Source organism: Periophthalmus magnuspinnatus, chromosome 16 (genome assembly GCF_009829125.3).
Source record: "Periophthalmus magnuspinnatus isolate fPerMag1 chromosome 16, fPerMag1.2.pri, whole genome shotgun sequence".
Classification (NCBI taxonomy): Eukaryota; Metazoa; Chordata; class Actinopteri; order Gobiiformes; family Gobiidae; genus Periophthalmus; species Periophthalmus magnuspinnatus.
The window spans coordinates 3,393,224-3,419,199 of record NC_047141.1 but is presented as its reverse complement, the minus strand read 5'-3'; the positions used below and the strand labels follow the sequence as shown (position 1 = coordinate 3,419,199).

The 25,976-nt window shown below is 39.4% G+C and overlaps 2 protein-coding genes across 2 annotated transcripts; both read left to right on the top strand.

The window, feature by feature from the left end:
- The first annotated feature begins 215 nt into the window (after window positions 1-215).
- On the top strand, window positions 216-5,541 carry LOC117383494 (methyltransferase-like protein 27). The gene is made up of 5 exons (XM_033980681.1): window positions 216-314; window positions 1,299-1,427; window positions 3,611-3,746; window positions 4,820-4,912; window positions 5,336-5,541. The coding sequence occupies exons 1-5, from the start codon at window positions 216-218 to the stop codon at window positions 5,539-5,541; spliced, it is 663 nt and encodes a 220-aa protein (XP_033836572.1).
- Window positions 5,542-24,060: 18,519 nt separating this feature from the next.
- LOC117383491 (zinc finger protein 501-like) lies at window positions 24,061-25,190 on the top strand. The gene has a single exon (XM_033980677.2). It carries the CDS (start codon window positions 24,061-24,063, stop codon window positions 25,183-25,185), a length of 1,125 nt encoding a protein of 374 aa, XP_033836568.2. The 3' UTR covers window positions 25,186-25,190.
- Window positions 25,191-25,976: the final 786 nt, after the last annotated feature.

Here is a 25,976-nt window from a genome sequence, read left to right as displayed (position 1 = left end):
AGGCGGAGTCTGGAGGTATAAGGAACAGTGGTCTAACATGCACATTTCAAACTCCTCCCCTGCAGCTAGGTGTTTGCAAACAGAAACATCTCCTGAGTGATGTCATGTAGTACTTGACATTGAAAGTCTACTCAATGTTCCCTCTCCCTGTGTCCTCACCTCCTCCTCTCTGTCCTTTTCCTCATTCAGGTCTAGTACTAAACCAGGACTTCAAGATGCCCCATGGCTCCAGGTCCCTCCAAGACGCCCGCGATGCCTTCAAAGCCTGTAAGAATCCACAGCACTACAACCAGTGGGCCGAAACGTACAACACGGTCAGTGCACAGACCCCAGACCCTGTATTCTGCATCACTCAGGCTTTTTAAAGACACATTATGTTAAATTGAATTGTGGAGCTTTCTGCCATGTTATAACGTATCCTCCATCAAACACATGCCTGAAGAGGTTTTAGATGTCATCCATGAATGTTTCAGTAATCTAGTGATCTCTCCCAGGTCATTTTAAAGACAGGTGACCATTCAAAAGCTAAAATACTGATTTTTGAATTAGTAATTGCGATGGTAGTAGTAGAGAGTAGGTCAGGTAAGTTGGACTACAAAAAGAAACGCAATGGAATCGAAATCACAATTGAATCGTAAAGGCTGTAGTTTTTTAAGTTCAATAATTTCCTCCACAAACAACAAAATTACTCTGCATAAAAAACTGGTAACTCTGTAGTTTAGATGCTAACCCTGTAGTTTAGATGCTAACTCTGTAGTTTAGATGCTAATCCTGTAGTTTAGATGCTAACTCTGTAGTTTAGATGCTAACCCTGTAGTTTAGATGCTAACCCTGTAGTTTAGATGCTAACCCTGTAGTTTAAATGCTAACTCTGTAGTTTAGATGCTAACCCTGTAGTTTAGATGCTAACTCTGTAGTTTAGATGCTAACCCTGTAGTTTAGATGCTAACTTTGTAGTTTAGATGTTAACCCTGTAGTTTAGATGCTAACCCTGTAGTTTAGATGTTAACCCTGTAGTTTAGATGCTAACTCTGTAGTTTAGATGCTAACCCTGTAGTTTAGATGCTAACCCTGTAGTTTAGATGCTAACTCTGTAGTTTAGATGCTAACCCTGTAGTTTAGATGCTAACCCTGTAGTTTAGATGCTAACTCTGTAGTTTAGATGCTAACCTTGTAGTTTAAATGCTAACTCCATTAAAGTAAACAGAACTTGGCAGAAAATGTGCGTCGCAATGAGATATTTTTCTCAAATCGTGCAGCCCTTGCACTAAGTCTAACCCTGTGTCTGATCCGAGCAGGACCACGACATGATGGACTACATGGCTCCAGCGCACACCGCACAGACCCTGATGAAGCACGTCCGTCACAGTCCAGACCAGAGCCTAGTCCTGGACGTGGCCTGTGGTTCAGGACTAGTGGCCAAAATGGTGAGAACAAGCTCATGTGTCTCAGAAAGGACAAAAAAACCTTTGACAGTGTTGTGAAGGGGCGACAGTAGCTCCGACGGTAGAGCGCTGGTTTGAATCCCGCTCTTGACATAAACATCATTGGTAGAGTGGTGAGATCCACTGATCCACAGATTGGCGATGTGATTACAGTTCTCTGTGTCCTTGGGCAAGACACTTAACCCACCTCGCCCCAGTGTCTGTGTACACTGGTGTATGAATGTGTGTGTGAATGTGTGTGTGAATGTGTGTGTGAATATGTGTGTGAATGTGTGTGTGAATGTGTGTGGGGGTGTGTCTGTGAATGTGTGAGTGAATGTGTGTGTGAATAGGGGTGTGTATGTGTGTGTGAATGTGTGTGTGAATGTGTCTGTGAATGTGTGAGTGAATGTGTGTGTGAATGTGTGTGTGAATATGTGAGTGAATGTGTGAGTGAATGTGTGTGTGAATGTGTGTGTGAATGTGTGAGTGGGGGGGTGTGAATGTGTGTGTGAATGTGTGTGTGAATGTGTGAGTGAATGTGTGTGTGAATGTGTGTGTGAATGTGTGAGTGAATGTGTGAGTGAATGTGTGTGTGAATGTGTGTGTGAATGTGTGAGTGAATGGGTGAGTGGTTCCTTGATGTGAAGCACTTTGAGCGTTGAAGGTGGAAAAGTGCAGTATAAAAATGTGACCTTTTGCCATTGGGAAGTGGCTCTAATTAGACATAAATGATGCTTAGCAAACAGTGCAAGAAAAAAAAGCTGTGTAATCACATGTTATGTTTTTCTCAATATAACATATAATATTAATAATCCTTAGTCGGGGGTGTTCTATATGTATGTGTATAGCAGAATGTCCATCAGTTACCATGGTGACATAATACACTGGCCCCTCGTTTATCCGGGGGTTACATTCTAAAAATAACCCACAATGGGCAAAATCCACAAAGTAATCAGCTTTGTTTTTTACAATTATTCTCTATGTTTTTGTCTGTAAAGCCCTTCACCACACACTGTATACACTTTTCTCACACAGGCATTAACATTTTCTCACATTTCTCTCTTTTTTAAACACTCTCAAAGTTCAAACCTTCGTATATTAAATCCCCCTTCTTCGATGATCTCTTTAAATGTGTTGTTCTCGTGCCTCTGCTTCAGTGGTATCTGCAGAGGCGCCTCTTCGTGCAGAGAAACACTTTTAAGTCTAAAGTGTTTCTGAAATTTGTCAGAACGTTTCATCGACATTGTGAGTTTTCCAAACTTGCAAACATACAGCACTTCAGAGTCACACTGCGAGGGACCACTGTACACACATTAACAAACATTGCCAAAAATGTTTCTAGATCATTTGAAAACTCAAGAAAAAATACAAAATGGATTTAAACAGCACATTTTCAGGAGCCTGTGATCAAAATGAGCGTTTATGGAACTGAAACACTGTTGGTTAATCTAGCTCATGAATGATTTCTCCATCACAACTTTGAGAATCAAGCATCCAGATTCCCTCCTCACTTTGGCATGAGTCCCGGCCTAACATTTCAAGAGGTCATTGAGAAGGTCATTGAGAAAAGGTCAAGGGTTTACAGCTCTGTCAGAAAAGCAAACGGAGGACACTTTGAGGAATTTAAATTTAAAATATAGAAAAATAAATAGTTGAGTCATTTAGCTTTTTTCTCTGCTGCATAATTAGGCTACACATATCTTGGTTCATATATTTGCCGTCTTCTTTGTGTATTTAAAATGTAGAATAGGGCTGAAGTCGACAAAAGAAAGTCCATATCCTGCCAATTGACTAGATGACTAAAAAGAGGGTGTTGTCCAAATTCTGAAAAGTATTCTATATCTCTGTGTATCTGACCCAAACTGCACTTACAAGACGACACCTGCAGGGGGAGTTCATGCAAAAACTACTATTATTTACACAGAAAAAAGGACTAGGAAGCAATGTATTGATATAAAGACAGATTAAACTTGTAATCTGATTTTGACAGATAAAGACCAAGAAATCCCAAATCTTCAGCTCAGCCTCACTCCTCTTTTCTGCTGTTGTCTCATATAAATCCTTATCATCAGACGTCAAACGTGCTGGGGTCTTTCATGGGGGATGTGAATGTGTCTGAGAAACAGCTTCAGGACATAAAATCTTCCATAAAAACCTTTATTTCTTCTCTTGTTTTTGGTCAGTTGTCCTCTCTGGGCTTCCGTCACTTCGTGGGGGTGGATGGGAGCGCTGCAATGTTGGAAGAGGCTCGGAAAACCACCTTGTACCAGAATGTTTTACTGGTTCTGCTGGGGACTCAAGCTCTGCCTGTGGACGCTGGTAATGAGGACTAAACCAGGACTAAACCAGGACTAAACCAGGACTAAACCAGGACTAAATCAGGACTAAATCAGGACTAAATCAGGACTAAACCAGGACTAAACCAGGACTAAACCAGGACTAAACCAGAACTAAATCAGGACTAAACCAGAACTAAATCAGGACTAAATCAGGACTAAACCAGGACTAAACCAGGACTAAACCAGGACTAAATCAGAACTAAACCAGAACTAAACCAGAACTAAATCAGGACTAAACTAGGACTAAACCAGGACTAAACCAGGACTAAACCAGGACTAAACAAGGATTAAACCAGGACTAAACCAGGACTAAACCAGGACTAAAGCAGGACTTAAGTAAGACTAGGCCAGAACTAAGTGAGACTATAACCAAACTAAACTACCCTCCAGTTTAATAGGTTCATGGTCTGACGTTAAATCAATGCTTCTTTTGATAACGTATTTCTCGTTGAAGAATAAAATAAAGCTCTCCCTCTTAGTTACTTCGCCCTTGATTGTACCGTCCTTGTTCATATTGTCTACTCGCCCTCAACTTAAACATAGTCAGGAGACGCCATGCTCCTGGGTTCCAGGAGTGATGCTGTGTGCCAACGCAAAGGCCCGAGACCTGGAGGGACAAGAGACCAGGCTCACAATTCTACGGGAAAACTTAACTGGAACTGAACGAGTCAAGCTTCACATCAGTTTGCCTTTTTCTTTCTTTCTTTATTAAAATCTCGAGCATTTTAGCTCTTTTAGCTGGACTGGTTTTAATAATGAATCATTTTATTAGTAAATACAGTTTATTGTATTAAACTCACTGTAAACTTTTTCTCTTGGTTTTTAATTCACTGTTTATCCCTTGTTTTTTACCTTTGGCTGTAATTTGTGTCCAAGGCCCCTACGTCTAGGTGGCATCGCTGTGTTTTAGAATAATTTTAATTGAGTTTTTTAAAACAAATTTTTGATTTTTTTGTTAAAAACCTCACTAAACCAGGTCTAAACCCACAATAAACCAGGGCTAAAACCAGGTCTGAGCCAGGTCTGACTTCATGTTGTTCACTTGTGTTCCAGAGCAGTTTGACGTGGTGACCATCGTTGGGGCTTTGTATCCAGGATTTGTACCAGTGAAAGTGGTACGAGAACTGTGCCATGCAGCCAAACCAGGTACTGAACTAGGGATCCCACCTGGACTAAACCAGGACTGAACCAGGACTAAACCAGGACTAAACTGGGACTAAACCAGGACTAAATCAGGACTAAACCAGGACTAAACCAGGAACTGAACCAGGACTAAATCAGGACCTGAACCAGGACTGAACTAGGGCACAAACCAACTCTAAACTAGGGATCCCACCTGGACTAACCCTGGACTAAACCAGGACTAAACCACAACTAAATTAGGATTAAACCAGGGATCAAACTAGGACTAAACCCATACCAAACTAAGACTACACCAGGACTGAACAGGACTAAACTAGGACTAAACCAGGGATTAAACTAGTACTAAAACAGAACTAAAACCAGGACTCTGCTGGACTAAACCAGGACTTTAAAAACAATGACTCAGTTCTGCGCGCTCTCTCTCAGGAGGGTTGGTGGTGCTGACCAGAGGAAACTACCAGAGGCCGGATCACTTCTCGTACACCCAGGACCTGCACTCGGAGCTGAGGAGCATGGAGCAGGAGGGGCTATGGAAGTGTCTGGAGCTCAGGCAGGTGGAGCACTACTTATCCGACCCCCATCAGCCACAAGGGGTCATCCAGGGATCCGTCTACATCTACCAGAAATGCTGAGGAGTCGTTCAGATATGGGAGTGCACATAGTTTCAAACCGTTTTAATGATCAGTGAGGTTTAAAGGGCCCATGTTACATTATATTCTGATCTGTTACAATGTGGTTTTCTCGTCACAAACATGGCGGATTTCTGCAGAATTAAGGACGTGAATAGCATGAGCTCCTTGGTCAGTGGAGCTGGAGGTGCAGATGACAGGTTACACTGCTCAATTCACTAAACATGATTATATTTAAGATTTTACTTGTTTTAAAAAATTTGGGAGGTTATAATTTGACTCCCTGGATGGACATGGGCAGCAGATATGACATATGTTAAGATAATTCTTTAACTGTTACCTAGCAACCACAATGTTAACAAGGGGCAAAACTTGTCTAAATTATACAGAACAGTTGTCCCTCGCTATATCGCGGCTCACCTTTCGTGGCCTCATTGTTTCGCGGATTTTTAAAATTTATTTATTTTTTTGAAATTTTGCATGCTTTTTTTGCAGCGTATGAACGTGCATTGAGTCCTGGCACGTGAACAACACATTTAAATTGATAATGAAGGAAGAGGGATATAATATATGAAGGTTTAAACTTTGAGAGTGTTTAAACAGGAGAGAAATGTGAGAAAATGTTAATGCCTGTGTGAGAGAAGTGTATAAAGTGTGTGGTGAGGGGTTTTACAGCTGTTTAGCAGCTCAGAGCTACTGCATGTGCTTTGGTACGACGGAGTATAAGGGTAAAAAAAAGTATGATGAGGCACCACGAGAATAAAGTCGTAACACTTCAATATTAAAGTCATAATTTTACAAAAGTACAGTGGAATTGTAATGATTTAGAGCTTGACGCAGAATCAGAGAGAACACAGCTCCGCTGCTGCAGTGTGGTCGTGGTGGAGAATCACTCGTCTATGTTTTGACATGTCAGACCCAAAATCTGGATAAAATGATGTTTTTACTTTGACCATGACTTTGCTCTCATTAAACCAACATAATAGATTTTTATTATGTGACCCTTATACTCCTTATATTGTATTTATTGTCTCTTTTGTAACTGACCTCACTACCTCATGACTCTATCTACCTCAGATGAAAGAATTACACCCCACCACTTTAAAACTTACAACTTAAAAATGTACTACAAACACAACTGAACCTGGGTTGTTAGGGCTTTAACTTTTTCTCATTGTCTGTATATTTATTTATTTGTTTGATAGGAACAAGTATGTACATTAGACGTGTGACATACTACAACATTTATAGCCAAGGTTAATTTGCAGTGTCCGTCTGTAGAAAAGTGAATGGTCACATTTTTATGCAGCACTTTTCCACCATCAAGGCTCAAAGCACTTTACATCAAGGAACCTCAGCCACCTGACACTGGGAGCAAAGTGGGTTAAGTGTCTTGCCCAAGGATACAATGGCAGTATTCATCTGTGGGAGCTAGAATCATATCGACAACCTGTGCGTCCATGATCTATGTGTCACTGCAGCAGGTGAATATGGACCAGTGGATTCACTCACTGCATCCAACAGATCAGTGTGTGGATGTGAAACAACTTTCTCCAGATAAACTCAGACAAGACTGAAGTCAACATCTTTGTCCCACAGAAACATAGAGAAAGTGTGAGCAGTCACCTCCAGTCTCTCTAAAACCTTCAAATCAGGCTAGAAATCTAGAGGTAATAATGGACTCAGACTTGAACTTTAACAGCCACATTAAATCAATAACATCTGCAGCTTTTTACCACCTATAAAACATTGGAAAAATCAAAGGTTTACTGTCAAAATCACACTTGGAGAGACTTATCCATGCATTTGTCTCCAGTAGGTTAGACGACTGTAACGTCCTGCTCACTGGCCTCTCCAAAGGAAGTACTTCACACATGTGTCCTGTGGCTCAGGTCTGTGGCTCCTGTGGCTCAGAGAATAGACTTTAAAGCAGCTCTGTGTGAACAAGTCTCTCCATGGACCAGCACCAAAGAACATCTCCCACATGAGCCACATGAACCATCTCACATGAAGAGGACTGAACCAGGACTGAACCAGGACTAAACCAGGACTAAACCAGGACTAAACCAGGACTAAACCAGGACTAAACATGGGGAATCCGTGTTTTAGTCTTCCTGAAGATGTGAGACAGGCCTCTACTTTGACAACCGTCCAGGCTCAAACAGTTCTTTTTATCTGTGCATGTGACTGAAAGGTTTTTTTATTCTGCCTATTCTCTTTAATGTTCATTTTATGATTATTATTATGATTGTGATTATTATTATTATTATTATTATTATTATTATTATTATTATTATTATTATTATTATTATTGTTATTATTATTATTATTAATGTTTTGATTTGTTGTATTGTGATTTTAATGTTCTTCTTATTCTGTAAAGCACTTTGAATTACTTTGTGTATGAATTGTGCTATACAAATAAACTTGCCTTGCCTAATATTGAGGAATAAATCATCATTATAATTATTATCACTAAAATCTGTATTTATATTTCACATCCAGCGATACGCCACCATTTTAAAACATGCAAATACATTTTTACAGCTGTTCAAGAAATGTACATACTGTGTTTGTAAGAATAAAAACAAAGGTTACTCAAGTTTTCACTCTCAGTTTACAAAAGGTGAATTTAAATATTTATATCAGTTACAAATTTTCAGCGATATTTCAGAACAAGTCCGAGATAATTTATCGTTAAAAAGAAATGAGATCTGCCAACTGGGAAATACTGTGGCTTGAAATGAAAAGGAATGTTTGAAACGAGTCAGAAACATCATGGAAAAAGTAAATAACTCTTAGATGATTATTGAAACTCAATGCTGATACTTAGTTAATGATCCTATTTGGCCCCACCCATTTTTCTTTCCGGGCTTAGGTCATGGCCCTATGTTACGTAAACATGTGACTAATTATTTGCAATCCCAATAAAAAAAACATTTCACTATTATTTTTACAGTGAAAAGTTCATTTGTGAGCAGGTCAAATATCAGGTATCGGTATCGGTTCAACAGTAATCAAAAAAAGCAACATCGATGAAGCTGTGAATGTGGAAACTGTGAAAGATTCCAGCCAAAGCAAGAACAATCTCCATGGACGCAAACAGGTAGACCAGAAAAGTTCCGTATTGCAGCTTTGTGGATTTGTTGATAGAGGTTAGGATCTTCGTCTCCTGCCCAACCTCATGATCTTTTTGGCGGCGTTGTGACAGTGTTTTCCCCGGAGGAGCGAGTAGCGAGTGCCACCGGCTTTGACCATGTCTCCGACCGTCCGAGAGCCTCCGAAGTCCTGGTTCTTCTTCACCTGCACAGACACACCTGGTTAGACGGGGCCGGAGGGGGCCGCTCTTTTACTCACTTACATTCACTTAAAAGGCGCTGTACCTGACTTTTACTGTCTTAAAATAGAAAAACAGAAGTAGTTCATTTCAAAGGTTTGCAGTGGTCCAGAGTTATAGTGTGTGTGTTATAGTTTGGATGATTCTCTAATTTCCGACTTATTTTGGTGGGTTTATACCTGTTGAAAGTATAAATTATAGTTTTACACCAATCATGAAGCAATTTGCAAAGAAAAGTTAAAAAATAGGTCTATGCTGAAAATTACAGGAAGAAAAGAGTTCTGTTTTAGAGAGTTCCATTGTCTGTTGTCTAATATTATCTAATATTATCATATCTTGAATCATAAACAAAATCGCCAAATAAAAAATCCTGAATGATGTAGAGCGGGTTAATATGAACAAAATGACGAGTCTGACAGCAGCAGTTACACAGAGAGGGGACACAGTTTTCCAGTGTAAAGTGAATTGGAGCCAGAGTCGCTAACAGGTGAGCTGTGTCCATTTACATATACAGTCTGTGATGACATCACACTGGAACAATTCTGTCCAAAAGCACACACAAGAACAATTTACACAAGAAACATTTTTTCTGATATTTTAAACATGATTTAAACAAAATAGATTTTTTGTTTTTGTTTTCATTTGTCACATAGCAGTGTCTGTGACATTAGAGGAGTGTGACTGCACCTTAAACTGTGGCTGAAGGAAAACCAGGTCTGTGAGCACTTTTAGCTGCTTTTATTGTATTTTTGTAATGTCTATGTTGTATTTGTTGTCTGCCTAGGGACAACAGATGGAAATTTGTATTTTTTGCTATAATCTGGCATATTTACACTGTGTTTACAGATGTTCATTAATATGCGCTGTCCCTATCAAATAAATAAATAAATAAAATAAAATGTCATGATTTCTAACGAGGAAGTAAAATTTTAAACCTAAAAAATATGTCCAAACAAGTTAAATCTTAAGTATAATGATCTTAACTGTGTTTTAGTAAAATAAATGGTCCAACCTTATGTATTCTGAGTATCCTAGTTATTCACCATGATGACTTTATAAGCACAAGAGACCAGAGTGGAGTTTTGCCAACACAGACAGTAATGCTAACAACAATTAACATGCTAACCACACACTTCCTGATTATTGGACAATAAAGCGTTTTATAATTAGATGCAGACAGGACACAGCAGTAGTACAGTAGTACTTGCCTCATTGGATTAAAGTAACTAGTACAAGTACTCACATTAGTATAATTAAGTTGAAGTTTTTTAAACTGTATTGTACTTGAGTATAATTCTAGCCATGTAATTGTAGTTACTACATTAAACATGAAAGGATATAGTGAGCGGTGTCACTGCTGCCTCTGCTCCTCTCTACATCACAGCATCGTCTGCTCTGATTGGCCAGAGCACAGATATGTGGATTATGGATCAAAACAACTTTGAGTTTAAATCAGACCTGTTTTGTATAATGGACTTTTTCAACCATGTTATCGTTGTTTCAAGTCATTTTAGATGAATATTGTGATTTAAAATGTGTAAATTGTAACATAATGATCCACGAGTGTCAGAGATTAAAACTATAGAGACTCACAAGCTCATGATGTCACCTTTAAATGGTTTAATTAATCGAGTTTTGTATTAAAAACTGAATAAGTGACATTTTAGCCATGTCTCTGGTCGTATACTTCAGCACACACTTCCAGTACTCCACTGCTTACCCGCCATTTGTTGGACATGTGGTTGGCATCAGTCACAACTGTGTCAGATGCCTTCCCATACCCAGGGCCTTTGTGGATCAGGTACTGTTTCCCATTGTCCAGAGTCACACTGAGAAGAGAGACACAAGTACACCCACATGAAACCACATAACCAGAGTAATCACATAACCAGAGTAATCACATAACCAGAGTAATCACATAACCAGAGTAATCACATAACCAGAGTAATCACATAACCAGAGTAATCACATAACCAGAGTAATCACATAACCAGAGTAATCACATAACCAGAGTAGTCGGATCACCAGAGTAATCACATAACTCAACCATCAGATAACCAGATAATCAGATCTGACATATGGTGTGCTTTTTACAGAAATGTAAACAGAGCCAGGGTCCACCACATGTGAATAAACTGTACTACACCTGTTTGTCCTGTAGGTGGTGATGTGCCAGTAGGTGTGGTTCACATGACGTCAACATTTGTATTTAGGGTTAAATAATGGCTCCCCTTTCTGAAGATATTATGATAAAAACATTTGACTTTTGTTTATTTAAACTGACAGAGAAGCCGCTGAACTTTGACCCAGTTTTAGTTTCATGTGGATAGACTCCTGACCTGTCTCCAGCTCAGGTTAAACTACAGGGATTGTGCACTGTTCTTATGTCATTTGAACACAACCTGGGATTATTAACTAAACTAAACTGAACTAAATTATAAGTTACACATTCTAAACCAAACTCAAATATTTTAAGAAGTTGAAATCTGACTGACCGGACTCCGCTGTGTGAGGTGAAGTAGGTGTTGGGCACCCAGCTGGGCATGCCCTGTTTCGGGCGGGTCATCAGTTCTGCAGACTTCACCTTTGAGTTGTAGAGAGTTCTCAGACCTTCAGCCGACATATCTGCAACACACAGGCCCACGCACACACACAGGACCCACAGAGCCAGTCCTGTGCGGCCTGCTTTAGTCCAGGATGTTTGTTTACCCATATGACAGGCAGGTCTTCACAAACTGCCTCTAACTCTGATAAATATTTAGCACAGGGACTATCCACCAAACCAGCTACTGATTAGAAAAACACTTTAAGAAAAGTTATCATTGAACTGACTGAAAATAACAGATCCATGCAGACAGTGTGTGAGCGTGATATTTAAGATATTTAAAAGGTTTTTAGAAACAGCAGATGAAGAATCATATTTTTAACGAGAGATAAGTAGAAAGTTATATTTACACTTTAAAACTGCACTGTGTATCTTTTCTACTGAGCAATACTTGCTTGTTTCCATGGAGATGTTTTTGCTTTTTATGGAATGATCCACAGTATGGCATTCAACTTAACAGAGACGCCACCAGGCCAAGTTAGGTCAGGTCTGTGGAGAGGCCACCTCGCTAACAGTAAGAATGCATGTTTTTTGAGGTTTTTTTGAGCAATAAACCACATGCAATATAAAAATGCCATACTGTGGAACATTCCAGGCAAAGCACAACCATCTAAATGGAGTACCCTAATCCAGAAAAGTGACACAGTGCACTTTTAAAGAGTGGTGATATTAGTGATATAGTTCAGTGCGTGTTACTCACTTCTGTTGGCCATTTTGGAGATTTTAGTGCAGTTTCTTCACTTCTTTTCCTCTTTTTCTTTCTTTGGCTCTGTTGCTCGTGTGCCATCAGTGTCTCCTCTGCAGGTTTATATAGACCCCAGGCTTGGCCCTCCTTCCCCCCTCCTCCTCCTCCTCCTCCTTTTTTCTGACACACAGAGCTGCTTTTACTTTCACATCTGACTCATTAAAATCACATGTTTCAAAACAGTATATCATAATCTGTATTTTTCAGAATGTGGAAAGATGTTGATTTCATAACCCGAGATGGAACAAGAATCAGCATTTTCTGAAAATCATAAAGTGGAACTAAAAACTAAAAACACTTTTTTGCTTCTAAACTGTGTACATAGTGCTTTAATAACATTATCTACTGTTCATGGTCTTTTATTTATTTATTTTTTTTGGCAATTTCAGTACAAACTCGGTACATTTGCAGCTTTCTGGTCTGTTTTTTTTTACCTTGACAATGTGTGCTGTAGCCTTGATTGAGTTCCATGGAGCTAGACATATTTATCGCTATACTATGCTCTGTGCCCTATAACATCACCATGGAGACAAGCAGAAAAGTTACATAGTGTACCTAATTTTCACATGTTTTGTAGTCACACCCATAAGACTTCATTATGGCCCCGATTTAGTGTTAAAGAGTCTGATTTAAACACAGTAACGATTCAAAACACTTGATCTTAATGAATCAAAATGGTTTATTAAAGTTGGACTATGTAGCTTTTCTGATGAAGTGTCCACCACCTGCTTGTCTTCATGTTATAGTTTTGCCTGTAATGTTACACAGTATGGCATTAAGTGTATATAATGTGTTTGATCATGTAAAAAAAAAAAAAACTGAAATAAACCTTGACCTATGGTGCTGTCAGCTTTTAGTTTACATGGAGATAAGCTCAATGCTGTACTATGGAACATTACCGGCAAAGCAACACCATCTCCATGGAGACAAGAAGGTGGTGGACCGTTCAATAGAAAAGTTACATAGTGCACTTTATCATGTTATTTTACAGTTACTCATGAACTCAGGTGGTGCAATAGCCACAAACTGTACTCAAGTAAGAGCGATGTTACTTCAGAATAATATTACTCAAACAGAAGTACAAAGTAGAGTGAAAACGTGTAAAAACGTGTGTGGGAAAAGTACTACTTATGCAAGAGTAACTTAAAGAGTAACTGTCGGGACGCAACATCTGATTTATAATTTACTGCAGCACAAATATTACTCGAGCAGGAGTAAACGTATGCTGCTAGAAAAGTACAATTTCTTTAAAAAGTTACTCGAGTAAATGTAACTGAGTAAATGTTCAGTTTGTGTAGTTTTATTTCTCACTGGCTTTGCTGTAAATCTCAAGTGTTGTTTGAGATTAAGCAACTTCAAAACTCCCCACAGCCTCAGCTCGTACAGAAGTGCCAACATTCATCAAACTGTGTACACGACCAGTCGAGTTTGGACACACCCTGTCATCCGATGTTTTTATTTTATTTTATTTTTTTACTACTTCCTACATTTTAGATACACACAGAACTCCTTTACCTGGAATGTCCCGCAGCATGGCATTAAACATGTCTATCAAGCCTTTGTTTAATTACAGCTGTAGCTCTGAAGATCATGCATAGTTTACAGTTGACTGGGCTCGCCTCTCCACAGATCTGACCTGGAACTTGACCAGGTAACACCATATGCTTGTTTAATGCCATACTGTGGAATATTTAAGTGAGATAACATCTGTATGAAGATGGCGGATCCTTTACGAGATAATGTACATGGTGCAGCTTTAGTGTTTAAGTCCATATATGTTCATGTATTTGACGTCTTCTGTGTGTATGTAAAATGTAGAAAGTGGGCCCCCAGCTGTGGGTTTGTGACTCCTGGTCTATAATATGCTCAGTCCTTAAAGGGTCAATGGTGTCTTATAAATGCATTAAAGGGCTCCGCATTTTTTGTATGCAAGACACAATATTAAATAGATTCATTCATTCGTTCATTAAAGCCTCACAGACTCAGCAGTGTTGACTTGTTGGTCACATGATCACTGAACGTTAAACACAAAACAGCACTACTTCATATCAGACTTTAATGGTGAAGCTTTTCTCAAATTCTCTATTGAAATGAAGGGAATTCATCTTAAGCAGAAGTGCCACCACAAAAAAGTGCCTTTAAGAAGCATTTACGGCAAAAGTGGACAGAGCTGGATAAGGTCAGTAGAAGTTCCACACTGACATGACTTTATTTGAAAAATACCCCTCCACAGGGTGTGAGTGACCCTGAGGCAAAGCTACCGGCAGCACTACAGGTAAAATGTGTTTCTTTGCTTTTTATTTCCTCATTTTTGGAGCTGTTGTTTTCACACCACAAGAAGGATTTCCTCCACACACAGACGCAGAAACATGTGATTGAAGGAGATAAAGGTTCAGGTCATCTGTGTCTGATCCAAAACGTGTATCAGTGGTAAATGTGCCTTTTTTGAAGACATGAGACATGATAAAACTCGGGACTTGACTTGAGCCCTGTGACTTGAGACGAATTGATGGTTCTCCATTAAAAAAAAACAAAAACAAAGTTGATCATTTCTGTGCTGTGTGATATTGTATTAAACTACATAGACCATGATCCTTTGCGGCATTTCAGTGCAGACCACATGATGAAATAACCAATGAAATAAATTCACTTAAATTACAGCGGCCCCTCGTTTATCGTGGGGGTTATGTTCTAAAAATAACCCGCAACAGGCGAAATCTACAAAGTATCATCTTTATTTTTTACAATTATTCTATATGTTTTTTGCTGTAAAACCCCTCACCACACACTTTATACACTTTTCTCACACAGGCGTTAACATTTTCTCACATTTCTCTCTTGTTTAAACACTCTCAAAGTTCAAACCTTCGTAGATTTTAAAAATAAGCACAGTATAATAGAACGAAACCAAATACTACTGTAAATGTACTGTAAATAAAAATGACAGCTTTTAGTTCCTCTGACCACGCCTCTTCCTCTTCAGTCTCTTGAGGCTGTGGTTTGTCAGTCACAGTTAAATTTAATATGATGTATTTTCTTGCTTCTTCTTTGCTTATAGACCAACACGACAGGACAGTTACGGCTCGTCTTTATTCAACAACTTCACTCATCTCATCTCGTTCACTCTTGTTACATTGTTATCGTGCGCTCCTCAAATGTGCTGTACCGCAACAACAACTAGGAACCAATATTATTATGAAGAAAGTAAATAATGTATCCAACATAATATAAAAATAATTGTTAATCATTATTGTCATTGTTAATAAAATAAGTACAAATTAATAAACAAAATACTAATGACCCAAATAAAAATTAATGCATAAAATAATATACATCAAATAAATCAAAAGTTACATAAATTTGGCAGGAGACTGTTGGACAATGGTCTACAGTCCCTCAGCCAATCAGGACGCAGAACACAATGCACATTCAGACACTGGAAAAAACATGTAAAATTGCAGAAAAAAAAAATAATCCGGGAAACAGTGAGATCGTGAAAACTGAACCGTCATATAACGAGGGACAACAGTAAATCTGAATTCTTAGGATTATGCAGTAATATGGTCTTTTCAAGGCTTTAAAAAAGGAAAAGTAGCATTAGATTTGCATACTGTTACGTCCCTATTTCTAACCATGAATTTGTAAAGGCAGTGCACTTTATACGACTCGGCTTGGACTTGTGGGGCACTGAGTCGGGACTTGAGTCCAAAGACTTGCAAAAGAATGACTTGGTCCCACCTCTGGTCTGCACTGTAGACTTGATTTTCTTGTTTTAGAGTCAGGTACAAGCTAAATATTGATCACAGTTGTAGACTTTTACATTTTTATTAAACTGTAGCAACTCTTCACAAATAAAATGTCATTACTCACCACTGACTCAGCTTTGCCACTCACTGACAAAAGGCCAAAGTGTGTTACATCATCTGCATAAGCTCTGAGGCCTGGTACAAAGCATCTCTTCAGTGTCTGTGTGATTAATGCTCCTATGATCCCTGTAAACCTAAACTAAACCCGTTCAGACCTGTTTTAGTCCAGGTCCAGGTCGTTGTCCAGACCTCTTATGATCCTGGTCCGATCCTGGAAGTTCCAGAGTTTTTCTTTCAGTTTGGGATTTTCCGTAAAAAGCAGTTATTGTGGTAAACCTGACGGGAAACAGCTGTATGTGTGATTTATGAACTGGACGTCCCGCCAAACACTCCACTGCTTCAGTCCTGGGCCTGTGCCGCTCTGAGTCATGGGGCTCATCTGCAAACACAAATTACACTTATTTAAACACGTGTGTAAACTTTAGGGATGAGAATGAAGTGTTTGTGTGTGTATGTGTGTGTGTATGTAGGGGTGTGCAGGGGTGTGTATGTGTGTGTGTGCGTGTGTGCGTGCGTGTGTGTATGTGAATATTTTGTGCCTTGAGGGGGAGGGGCTAAGTGGAGTGTGTAGGATTGTATTCCTCCAGTCAAAAGTTTGGACCCTTTTCTCTGTGACACTGCTGCAAACCAGCGCTGGAATGTAACAAAGTAAAAGTAGTAAAGTACTATACTGAAATACCAATTATAGGTATTTGTACTCTACTGAAGTAAATTTTGTAGTGGATACTTTTTACTTTTACTCTACATTACCCTCTACATTTGAGAGCAGGATCTGTACTTTCTACTCCACTACATGTTTGGACTGGACCGAAAAGTAAAAGTATTCTCATTGTTGTCTGAGCCCTGCTGAAAAGGCGGAGGGATTATTTTTAACATGTTCATAATTTGAACAAACAAAAATATACAATAAAAACCTGCATTTGAAGCTTTACTTTTTACTCTTTAAGTACATTTTTTAAACTGGTACTTTAAGGATTTTACTTCAGCAAATTTTTTCATTTGATACTTTACTTGAGTTTTTTTTTTTTTTTTTTTTGCTCCAGCATCTGCACTTTTACCTAAGTAACAAAATAGAGTACTCCTTCCATTACTGCACTAACATCACTGAGCTTCATGATGACGTTCCTGACATGGTTTTCACTTCAGAAGTGTAAAGCACTGATCAAAGTAAAGAGTAAAGGCAGGTTTTAAAAATCTAAAACAGGTCTGGAGTTATTTTGAGTTCATTTTTGTAAGATTCAAATGTGTCGTTCATAGTTGTGATGCTTCAGTGAGACTTTACAGTGTGAATAATCATTAACATAAAAGAAAAACATGAATGAAAAAACGAGTCCAAACTTGTGATGCTCATGAGTTTCTGTGGAGGTGGGAGAATAGTACAAATACTACAAACTACTTACAGTACAATAGTTGGAATAGTATTTGAGTGAGTGACTTTATGTAACATCTGTTTCATTTCATTCATTTCATTTACCTTTATTTAACCAGGATAAAAAGCCAGATTAAAAATCTCTTTTTCAAGAGTGTCCTGGCCAAGAAGCAAAACACACACAGGACACAGACATACTCATACTCAACATATACACAGTCACAAGATAAAACATCAGACCTAATTGAAACATTTGCAAATTGAAAGCTTGCTTTCGTAGTCAATTAAAAGTCTCTTAAATGAGTTCAATGAGATCATATCCTTTAAGTTCAAGTCTCTCTGCAAATCATTCCAAGATTGTGCTGCAGAGTGTCTAAAAGTCTTTTTTTCCAGCTCAGTGCGAACTCTGGACACAGAGAGCAGGAACAAGTCCTGAGAGCGCAGACTGTGAGCAGTACTACGCTTTACTTCTATGAGCTGCTGAATGTAAGGAGGAACCAATCCCAGAATAGACTTATAGATGAAAAGATACCAATGTTTTAATCTACGAGTAGTTAACGAGGGCCATCCCACTCGGGCATACAAAACACAGTGGTGGGTCAACGACTTCATGTTTGTTATAAAACGTAACACACCGTGATAAACAGTATCCAAAGCATGTAAAGCATCTGCAGAGGCTTTCATGTAAATCACATCGCCAAAATCAAGAACAGACAAAAATGTTGCCATCACAAGATTTTTCTTAGCCTCAAATGATAAACAGGATTTAATCCGGAAGTAAAAGCGCAATTTTAATTTATGAACAAGTTTCTCAATATGAGGTTTAAATGTTAAGTTGTCATCCACAAGAATCCCAAGGTATTTATACCTAGTTACATTTCAATCAAATGACCATCACTTGTTGTAATTGGAATTAAATTTTGATCCTTAGATTTACACTTGGAAAAAAGCATACACTTTGTTTTATTCGAATTCAGAACCAATTTTAATTGTGAAAAAGTTGTTTGCAAATGGTTAAACGCCGTTTGAAGTTTGGTCAGTGTGAGCTCTACTGTAAGTGCTGAGGTGTACAAGACTGTGTCATCGGCGTACATGTGTAGATTAGTATCAATTATGTTTTTATCTAAATCATTTATGTAGATTATAAAGAGAAGTGGCCCTAGGATGGAGCCCTGCGGTACTCCTGAGGATACTTTAATAAAGCTTGATTTTAGATTTTGAGCCTTCACACCCTGTAATCTATCAGTCAAGTAATTTGAATCCCACAGCTTGGTTTAAAAGCCCCACACTGTGCAGTTTTAGTTTGAGCACAGTGTGGTTCACTGTATCAAAGGCTTTGGACAGATCTACAAAAAGTGCAGCGCAGTGATGTTCATTGTCTAAAGATTCTGAGATGTCATTTAAAACCTTGAGAGCTGCGGTTGTTGTGCTGTGCTGCTTTCTAAAACCTGATTGTGAGGGATTTAGGATTTTGGATAGCACAAGGAAATCTTTTAGTTGACTGTTTAGAAGTGATTCCAATACTTTTGCCAAAATAGGTCATTTGGATATCGGTCGATAGTTGTTTAAATTTGAGGGGTCTCCTCCTTTATGACGGGGTAGGACGTATGCTGTTTTCCAGATTTGAGGAATTTTATTTGTGGACAGAGATAAATGAAATAAAAATGTTAATGGGAATGTGATGGAATCTGCTGCAGATATTAGGAACTGTGGTTCTAATTCGTCAGGACCTGCTGATTTAGTAGGGTCTAGGAGTTTGAGAGCCCTTGTTACTTCAAACGTCGTAAGTGGACTGAATGAAAAATTTTGTGTTGGAGGTATTTGATACTCTAAAGTAGGAGTAGTGTTAGACTGACTTTGATGGGTTGTTAAGGTTTGCAGTTGTGTTTTCAAGGAAATGGTTTGATTTCATTTTACGAGTCATAGTAGCACAGGCATTACGTAGCCTTCTGAAATCTAGCCAATCAGTAGTATTTTTAGTACGTCTAGCTTTTGCACATGCTGGATTTCTCTCTCGAAACTTGTCCGCTAAATCTGAAGTAAACCAAGGATTATTATGCCCTTTGACTTTATAATGCCTGATGGGAGCATGTTTGTCAAGAATTTTTGTGAAGGCATTGTAAAAATAATTCCAAGCAGTCTCGACATTGTCCATTTGCATCATCTCATGCCAGTCAATTTCACTCAGATCACGACAAAAAGATTGCTTACAAAAAGTCCTGGTGTTACGCTTTATGATGATACGTGGTTTAACTTTAGGTATTTTTGTATTTCTACAAGTAGCAATAACACAATGATCACTTACATCGTTTGCAAACACAGCTGCAGTGGAAAATTTACATGGTGTATTTGTTAGAATCAGATCAATTAAAGAAGATTTTTCTGGAAATTTAGGATTTGGTCTAGTGAGACTATCCACAAGCTGAAAAAGATTTAAAGAGTCACAATAGGATTTAAGCTCATCAGAAACAGTTTGCAACCAGTTCCAGTTTAGATCCCCAATGATTACAATTTCACTATAATTTAAGGAAGACAGTAAGTCAATTAGACAAGGAAGAGCAGACTGATCAGCAGCAGGCGCCCGATAACAACCAACTACTGGAATGATCGTGGATACAAGCATTCGAAAAATGAGTTTCTTCTGCACAGTAGCTGGGCACTCCCTTAGAGATAAGGTGAAGAGCTCAGAGTAGAGCTGCTGCTCCTCCACATCAAGAGGAGCCAACTGAGGTGGCTCGGGCATCTGTTCAGGATGCCTCCTGGACACCTCCCTAGGGAGGTCAAGGGAAAGACCCAGAACACGCTGGAGGAACTATGTCTCTCGGCTGAACTGGGAACAGCTTGGGGTCCCTCGGGAGCAGCTGGAGAACTTGTCTGGGGTGAGGGAAGTCTCGGAGTTCCTGCTTAGACTGCTGCTCCTGCGACCTGGCACCGAATAAAATGGATGGATGGAAAAATTGACAAATATAAGCCCACTTTAGTCGACTGGAACACATTAAAATGCACTAGAAGTCAGGAAAAGAAATGTCTAGAATTGAAGCATTTCTCTGTGGGAGGCCCCCAGACCCCCCTTCCTGACATGTTTTATACTGTTATACTTGTGGCTACTGCTGAGCCTTTACAGTTTTCAGTCTTTTTTAAAACTAGTTGAGATGATGACTGTGTTGTCTTCATTTTGTCACATATGAATACGTGGCACTGAAGCGGCGAGGGCCCCTGAAGACTAGGGCCCTATGAATTGGTATGAAAAAGCCTGTTTTTACAGATGGTTGTTCTTTTAAAGAAGGACTTAAAGTACATTTCCCCAGGTTTGTGCATTTGTCCTATAGGAGTGTGAATTTGCACTTAACGCCTTCCTCTCAGTCCCACAAAAAAGACTTTTATACATCTTATTTTATCTATGTCCAGAAATATGTTCCAATGTGAGGCTGGAGTCAGCACAGATCCACCGTGACCTAGTAAAGAGTAAAGAGCAATACAAAAGTTATATTTTATTAATGACAATAGACTGTTGTTTCCACTGCAATCATTTGACTTTTCACAGAGAGCTGAGTCTGATGGAGCTCTTTTTAGTCTTCTTAATTTAAAAAAAAAGTATTTAGTTTGGGTCGACCACGTGACTAAAGGAAACACGTGACACTCATGGATCTATTAAAATAACGGGATGCTTCATTTGAAGAGAGCTGCACATCATGTGAAGAGACTTTTAGTTTTGTAGTCAAACTGGGCTGTGGACGTCTAAAATCACTGCTTTACGTGTTGTTTATGTGTTTTCATTTTGAAAAATCAACCAGATCGACCCCACAGTACAGTACAGTAATGGATATTCTTTAGTCTATGTCAATAATTATGTCCAGTTGCAGATGTGAGCTTCACTTCCCTCTTCTGCAGTACCACGGGCGACCAGTGTGCGGCAGCAACACGCCACACGGCCACAGCGAGGAGCGCCCGAAGGAGAGAGCTTTTTTACCACAACCAGCGAGGAGGGAAAAGAGACAGGAAACAGAAAAAGTGACAAAACCAAGCGGTTTGTAAAATGTCTAAAGTCCAAAGGCTGAGAGCTTTGGTGGAGGAGCGGCTGACTGCGGCTGCTGAAGACATATATGTGCTGTTTGAAACAATCATAACCGAGTATGAGGAGGAACTGTGTCGCTCCAAACAGGAGAACCAGAGGAACCAACGGCTCCTGGACTCGACTCTGAGCCCGAGAGTCGTGCTGACCAGAGCCGGTAAGTCTGATGTGTCCGAGCCACGTGTTACTGTCCAAATGTGGCGTACGTCCATAGACACGCATTAGCAACAACAATACAAGTGTAAAAGAGCCGTGCAACAGGCCGATAAGCTGCTGCTAAATACATCCATCACATTATAGTCTGTACTTTTAAATGAACGCTTAGGTTTAATGTGTCCTACCACAACTCTGCAGATGACACTCAGATCTATGTCTCACTGCAGCAGGTGAATATGGACCAGTGGATTCACTCACTGCATCCAACAGATCAGTGTGTGGATGTGAAACAACTTTCTCCAGATAAACTCAGACAAGACTCAAGTCATAGTTTATCTTGTTTTTTTACACTTGTAATGCGCTTTACAGGCTTGTCAAAGCCTCTCAAAGTGCTACACTACAGTCATTATTCATTCACTTCCACACTTAGTGATGGTAATTGTAGCCACAGCTGCCCTGGGGCAAACTGAGGGACGCGAGGCTGCCAATCTGCGCCATCAGCCCCTCAGACCACCACCAATCTGGTCACACGCACATACGAGGCAATGTGGGTGAAGTGCCTTGCCTAAGAAAACAGGACTTGGTCCAAGCGAGATTCGATCTTCCGACCTTCGGGTTGGGGGACCAACGCTCTAACCACTGAGCAAGCGTCGCCTCCAAGTCTTTGTCCCACAGAAACATGGAGAAAGTGTCAGCAGTCACCTCCAGTCTCTCTAAAACCTTCAAATCAGGCTAGAAATCTAGAGGTAATAATGGACTCAGACTTGAACTTTAACAGCCACATCAAATCAATAACATCTGCAGCTTTTTATCACCTAAAATACATTGCAAAAATCAAAGGTAAACTGTCAAAATCACACTTGGAGAGACTTCCATGTATTTGTCTCCAGTAGGTTAGACGACTGTAACGTCCTGCTCACTGGCCTCTCCAAACGAGCCTTAAGACAGAACAGTACATCCAGAACACTGCTGCTCAGGTCCTGACTAGAACCAGGAAGTACTTCACACATGTGTCCTGTGGCTCAGGTCTCTGGCTCCTGTGGCTCAGAGAATAGACTTTAAAGCAGCTCTGTGTGAACAAGTCTCTCCATGGACCAGCACCAAAGAACATCTCCCACATGAGCCACATGAACCATCTCACATGAGGAGGACTTCAGGGACCGGCCTCCTGCTGGTCCCAGAGTCAGGACTAAACATGAGGAATCAGTGTTTCAGTTTTCTACAGATAAAACCTGGAACATTCTTCCTGAAGATGTGACACAGGCCTCTACTTTGACAATGTTTAAATCCAGGATCAAAACAGTTCTGTTTATCTGTGCATGTGACTGAAAGGTTTTAACTCTGCACTTTTCTCCTTTCATGTTTATTTTGTGGTGATTATTTGTGATTATTTCTGTTTTGGTTTGTGGTATTGTGATTTTAATGTCTTTTTTATTTAGTAAAGTACTTTAAACTACCTTGTGTATGAATTGTGCTGTACAAATAAACTTGTTTTGCCTTTACTATTTAGCATCTTCAAATCTCCATTTTTTTTAACATTAGGGGAAATAAATATTCTGTGTGACGACACAATCCTGAACTCAAAAAGTTTGGATTTGGATTAAATGTACAACTTTATAGACAAATAATACATATGTTTGTGTAAGTAATTATCATCTTTGTTTGCTCATTGTCTCCTGCAGGTGTCCACATGTCCTCTCTGAGTCCTGTTCTCACTCTGAAACAGGAAATCCCAGAGACTCCACAGATTAAAGAGGAGCCAGAAGAACAGCACGACAAACAGGAGGAAGAGGAGCTGCAAGTGTGAGTCCCATCACTTTCAACACAATTTATTATAAAATATGATCAGATTAGAAATTCATCTGAATTCAGGGACATTTAAGAACAGCTAGAAGTATAAAGTGCTAATTGAATCGCATGAACAGCAGGTTTTATACATAAGAATACTTTATGCAGACACAGACACTGACTTCTCCTCAGAGGACAATTGTTCCAAACTGTTTTTGATTCATGTAGATTTTCTTTTCTTCAGGTCTGTCCCTGAGTCCAATGATGGCTGTGTGAAGACAGAAGAGTCCTCACTGCTTCAACGAAAAGAAAGTGATCACAGAGAGGACGTCAACTCAGAGACACATGTCCACAGAGAGGACAGGCAGGAAGAGGACATCAGCTCAGAGACACATGTCCTCTTCCTGCCTGTCCTCTCTGTGGACATCAGCTCAGAGACACATGTCCACAGAGAGGACACACAGGGAGAAGACATCAGCTCAGAGACGCATGTCCACCCTGAGACTGAGGGAGACACGGAGCACTCTTCTGACACTGACAGTGATGAAGACTGGAGAGCTCCAATCGGCTCTTCAGCTGCACAGATGGAGACAGAGGCAGATGGAGACCACTACAACCAAGTCCAGAGCAGAGACAAAAGCACCACTGCACCAAACTCAAGTCTATCCCCCAAACACAAGTCTGCACCAGAGACCAGAGCCACTGTGGACAATGGGGACGTGTCAGGAACAGCCAAACGAGCAGCAGGGAAGAAACACCAGTGCTTAGTTTGTAAAAAGAGATTTGGCTTAAAAAGCGATTTAATAAGACACTTGAGAATTCACAGAGAAGAGAAACTTTACACCTGTTCTGTCTGTGAGAAATCATTTAATCGAAAGAGTACTCTTACACAACACATGGGAACACACACAGGAGACAAACCTTACAGCTGTTCTGTCTGTGAGAAAGCATTTATTCAAAAGAGTCATCTCACAAGACACATGGGAACACACACAGGAGACAAACCTTATAACTGTTCTGTCTGTGAGAAAGCATTTAATCGAAAGAGTAATCTCACAATACACATGAGAACACACACAGGAGACAAACCTTTTAACTGTTCTGTCTGTGAGAAATCATTTAATCGAAAGAGTACTCTTACACAACACATGGGAACACACACAGGAGACAAACCATACAGCTGTTCCCTCTGTGAGAAAGCATTTATTCAAAAGAGTAGTCTCACAAAACACATGAGAAAACACACAGGAGTCAAACCTTACAGCTGTTCTGTTTGTGAGAAAGCATTTATTCAAAAGAGTAATCTCACACAACACATGGGAACACACACAGGAGACAAACCTTATAACTGTTCTGTCTGTGAGAAATCATTTATTCAAAAGAGTAATCTCACACAACACATGGGAACACACACAGGAGACAAACCTTATAACTGTTCTGTCTGTGAGAAAGCATTTATTCAAAAGAGTGTTCTCAAAAGACACATGGGAACACACACAGGAGACAAACCGTACAGCTGTTCCCTCTGTGAGAAAGCATTTATTCAAAAGAGTAGTCTCAAAAAACACATGAGAAAACACACAGGAGACAAACCTTACAGCTGTTCTGCCCAGAGCCGTGATCGAAAAGACATACAAAAAGTCACACAGGAGAGAAATAGTTTAAAATACAGTCTAACAAGCCTCAAACAGAGCAGTGCCTACAGTTAGCATCACACCGCCAGAGAATGTTGATGACAGCTACACAGTATCATTTGTACTTAGTTGAGTCGATGTTTAAACCTGTATCTGTATTTATTAGTCAAGTAACTGTTTGTTCACTTAAGTATCGTTTTTCATTTGTATTTCTACCAATGTAGGGCTGAACGATATGGGGATTTTTTATGTTATAATTATATAAACATGTTCAAAGTTCATATTTTAAACACATCCAGAGGAATTGACAAAAAGAGTGAAATCTGAACTGACAAACTAATGCAAGAATCACATTTCAGAACATGTTTCTACAGAACTACAGGGTTAGGAAATTTGAAGTAGTATCAATATTACAAAGGTCACATTCAAAGGACAGAAATGAACCAAACTTACAATGATCCTGGTCAGTATCTTTCACAAGTATAAGACACATAGACTCGTATACACCATGGACCACTATGAACCTACTGCACACTGAGGGAGTACACACATATAATATATACACATATAACACACATGGGAATATGAAAGAAAGTACTACCATTTAAAGTTAAAATCAGATTGTATTGTGTAAATAAAGAGTGTTTTTATTATCATTGTGGTATCAGAATCAGTATTGAGTTGAGTCTATTCCTTAATATCAAAATGGAGTTTGAAAGTTTAATATCATGACTTTAAATTCTCACCAGAACAATTGGCATCACACAGCCCTGTCTCAGGTTCAAGAGAATCACCAACTGCACAGACACAAAAAGACACAACATTATTATTATAAATGAAACAGTAATACCTGTGTTTTCTTGTCA

Coding starts and splice junctions, on each gene's coding strand:
- LOC117383491 (XM_033980677.2), top strand. CDS start 24,061: ATGGAGACAGAGGCAGATGGAGACCACTACAACCAAGTCCAGAGCAGA.
- LOC117383494 (XM_033980681.1), top strand. CDS start 216: ATGCCCCATGGCTCCAGGTCCCTCCAAGACGCCCGCGATGCCTTCAAA. Junction 1,428..3,610: donor CAGGACTAGTGGCCAAAATG/GTGAGAACAAGC, acceptor GTTTTTGGTCAG/TTGTCCTCTCTGGGCTTCCG. Junction 4,913..5,335: donor GTGCCATGCAGCCAAACCAG/GTACTGAACTAG, acceptor GCTCTCTCTCAG/GAGGGTTGGTGGTGCTGACC.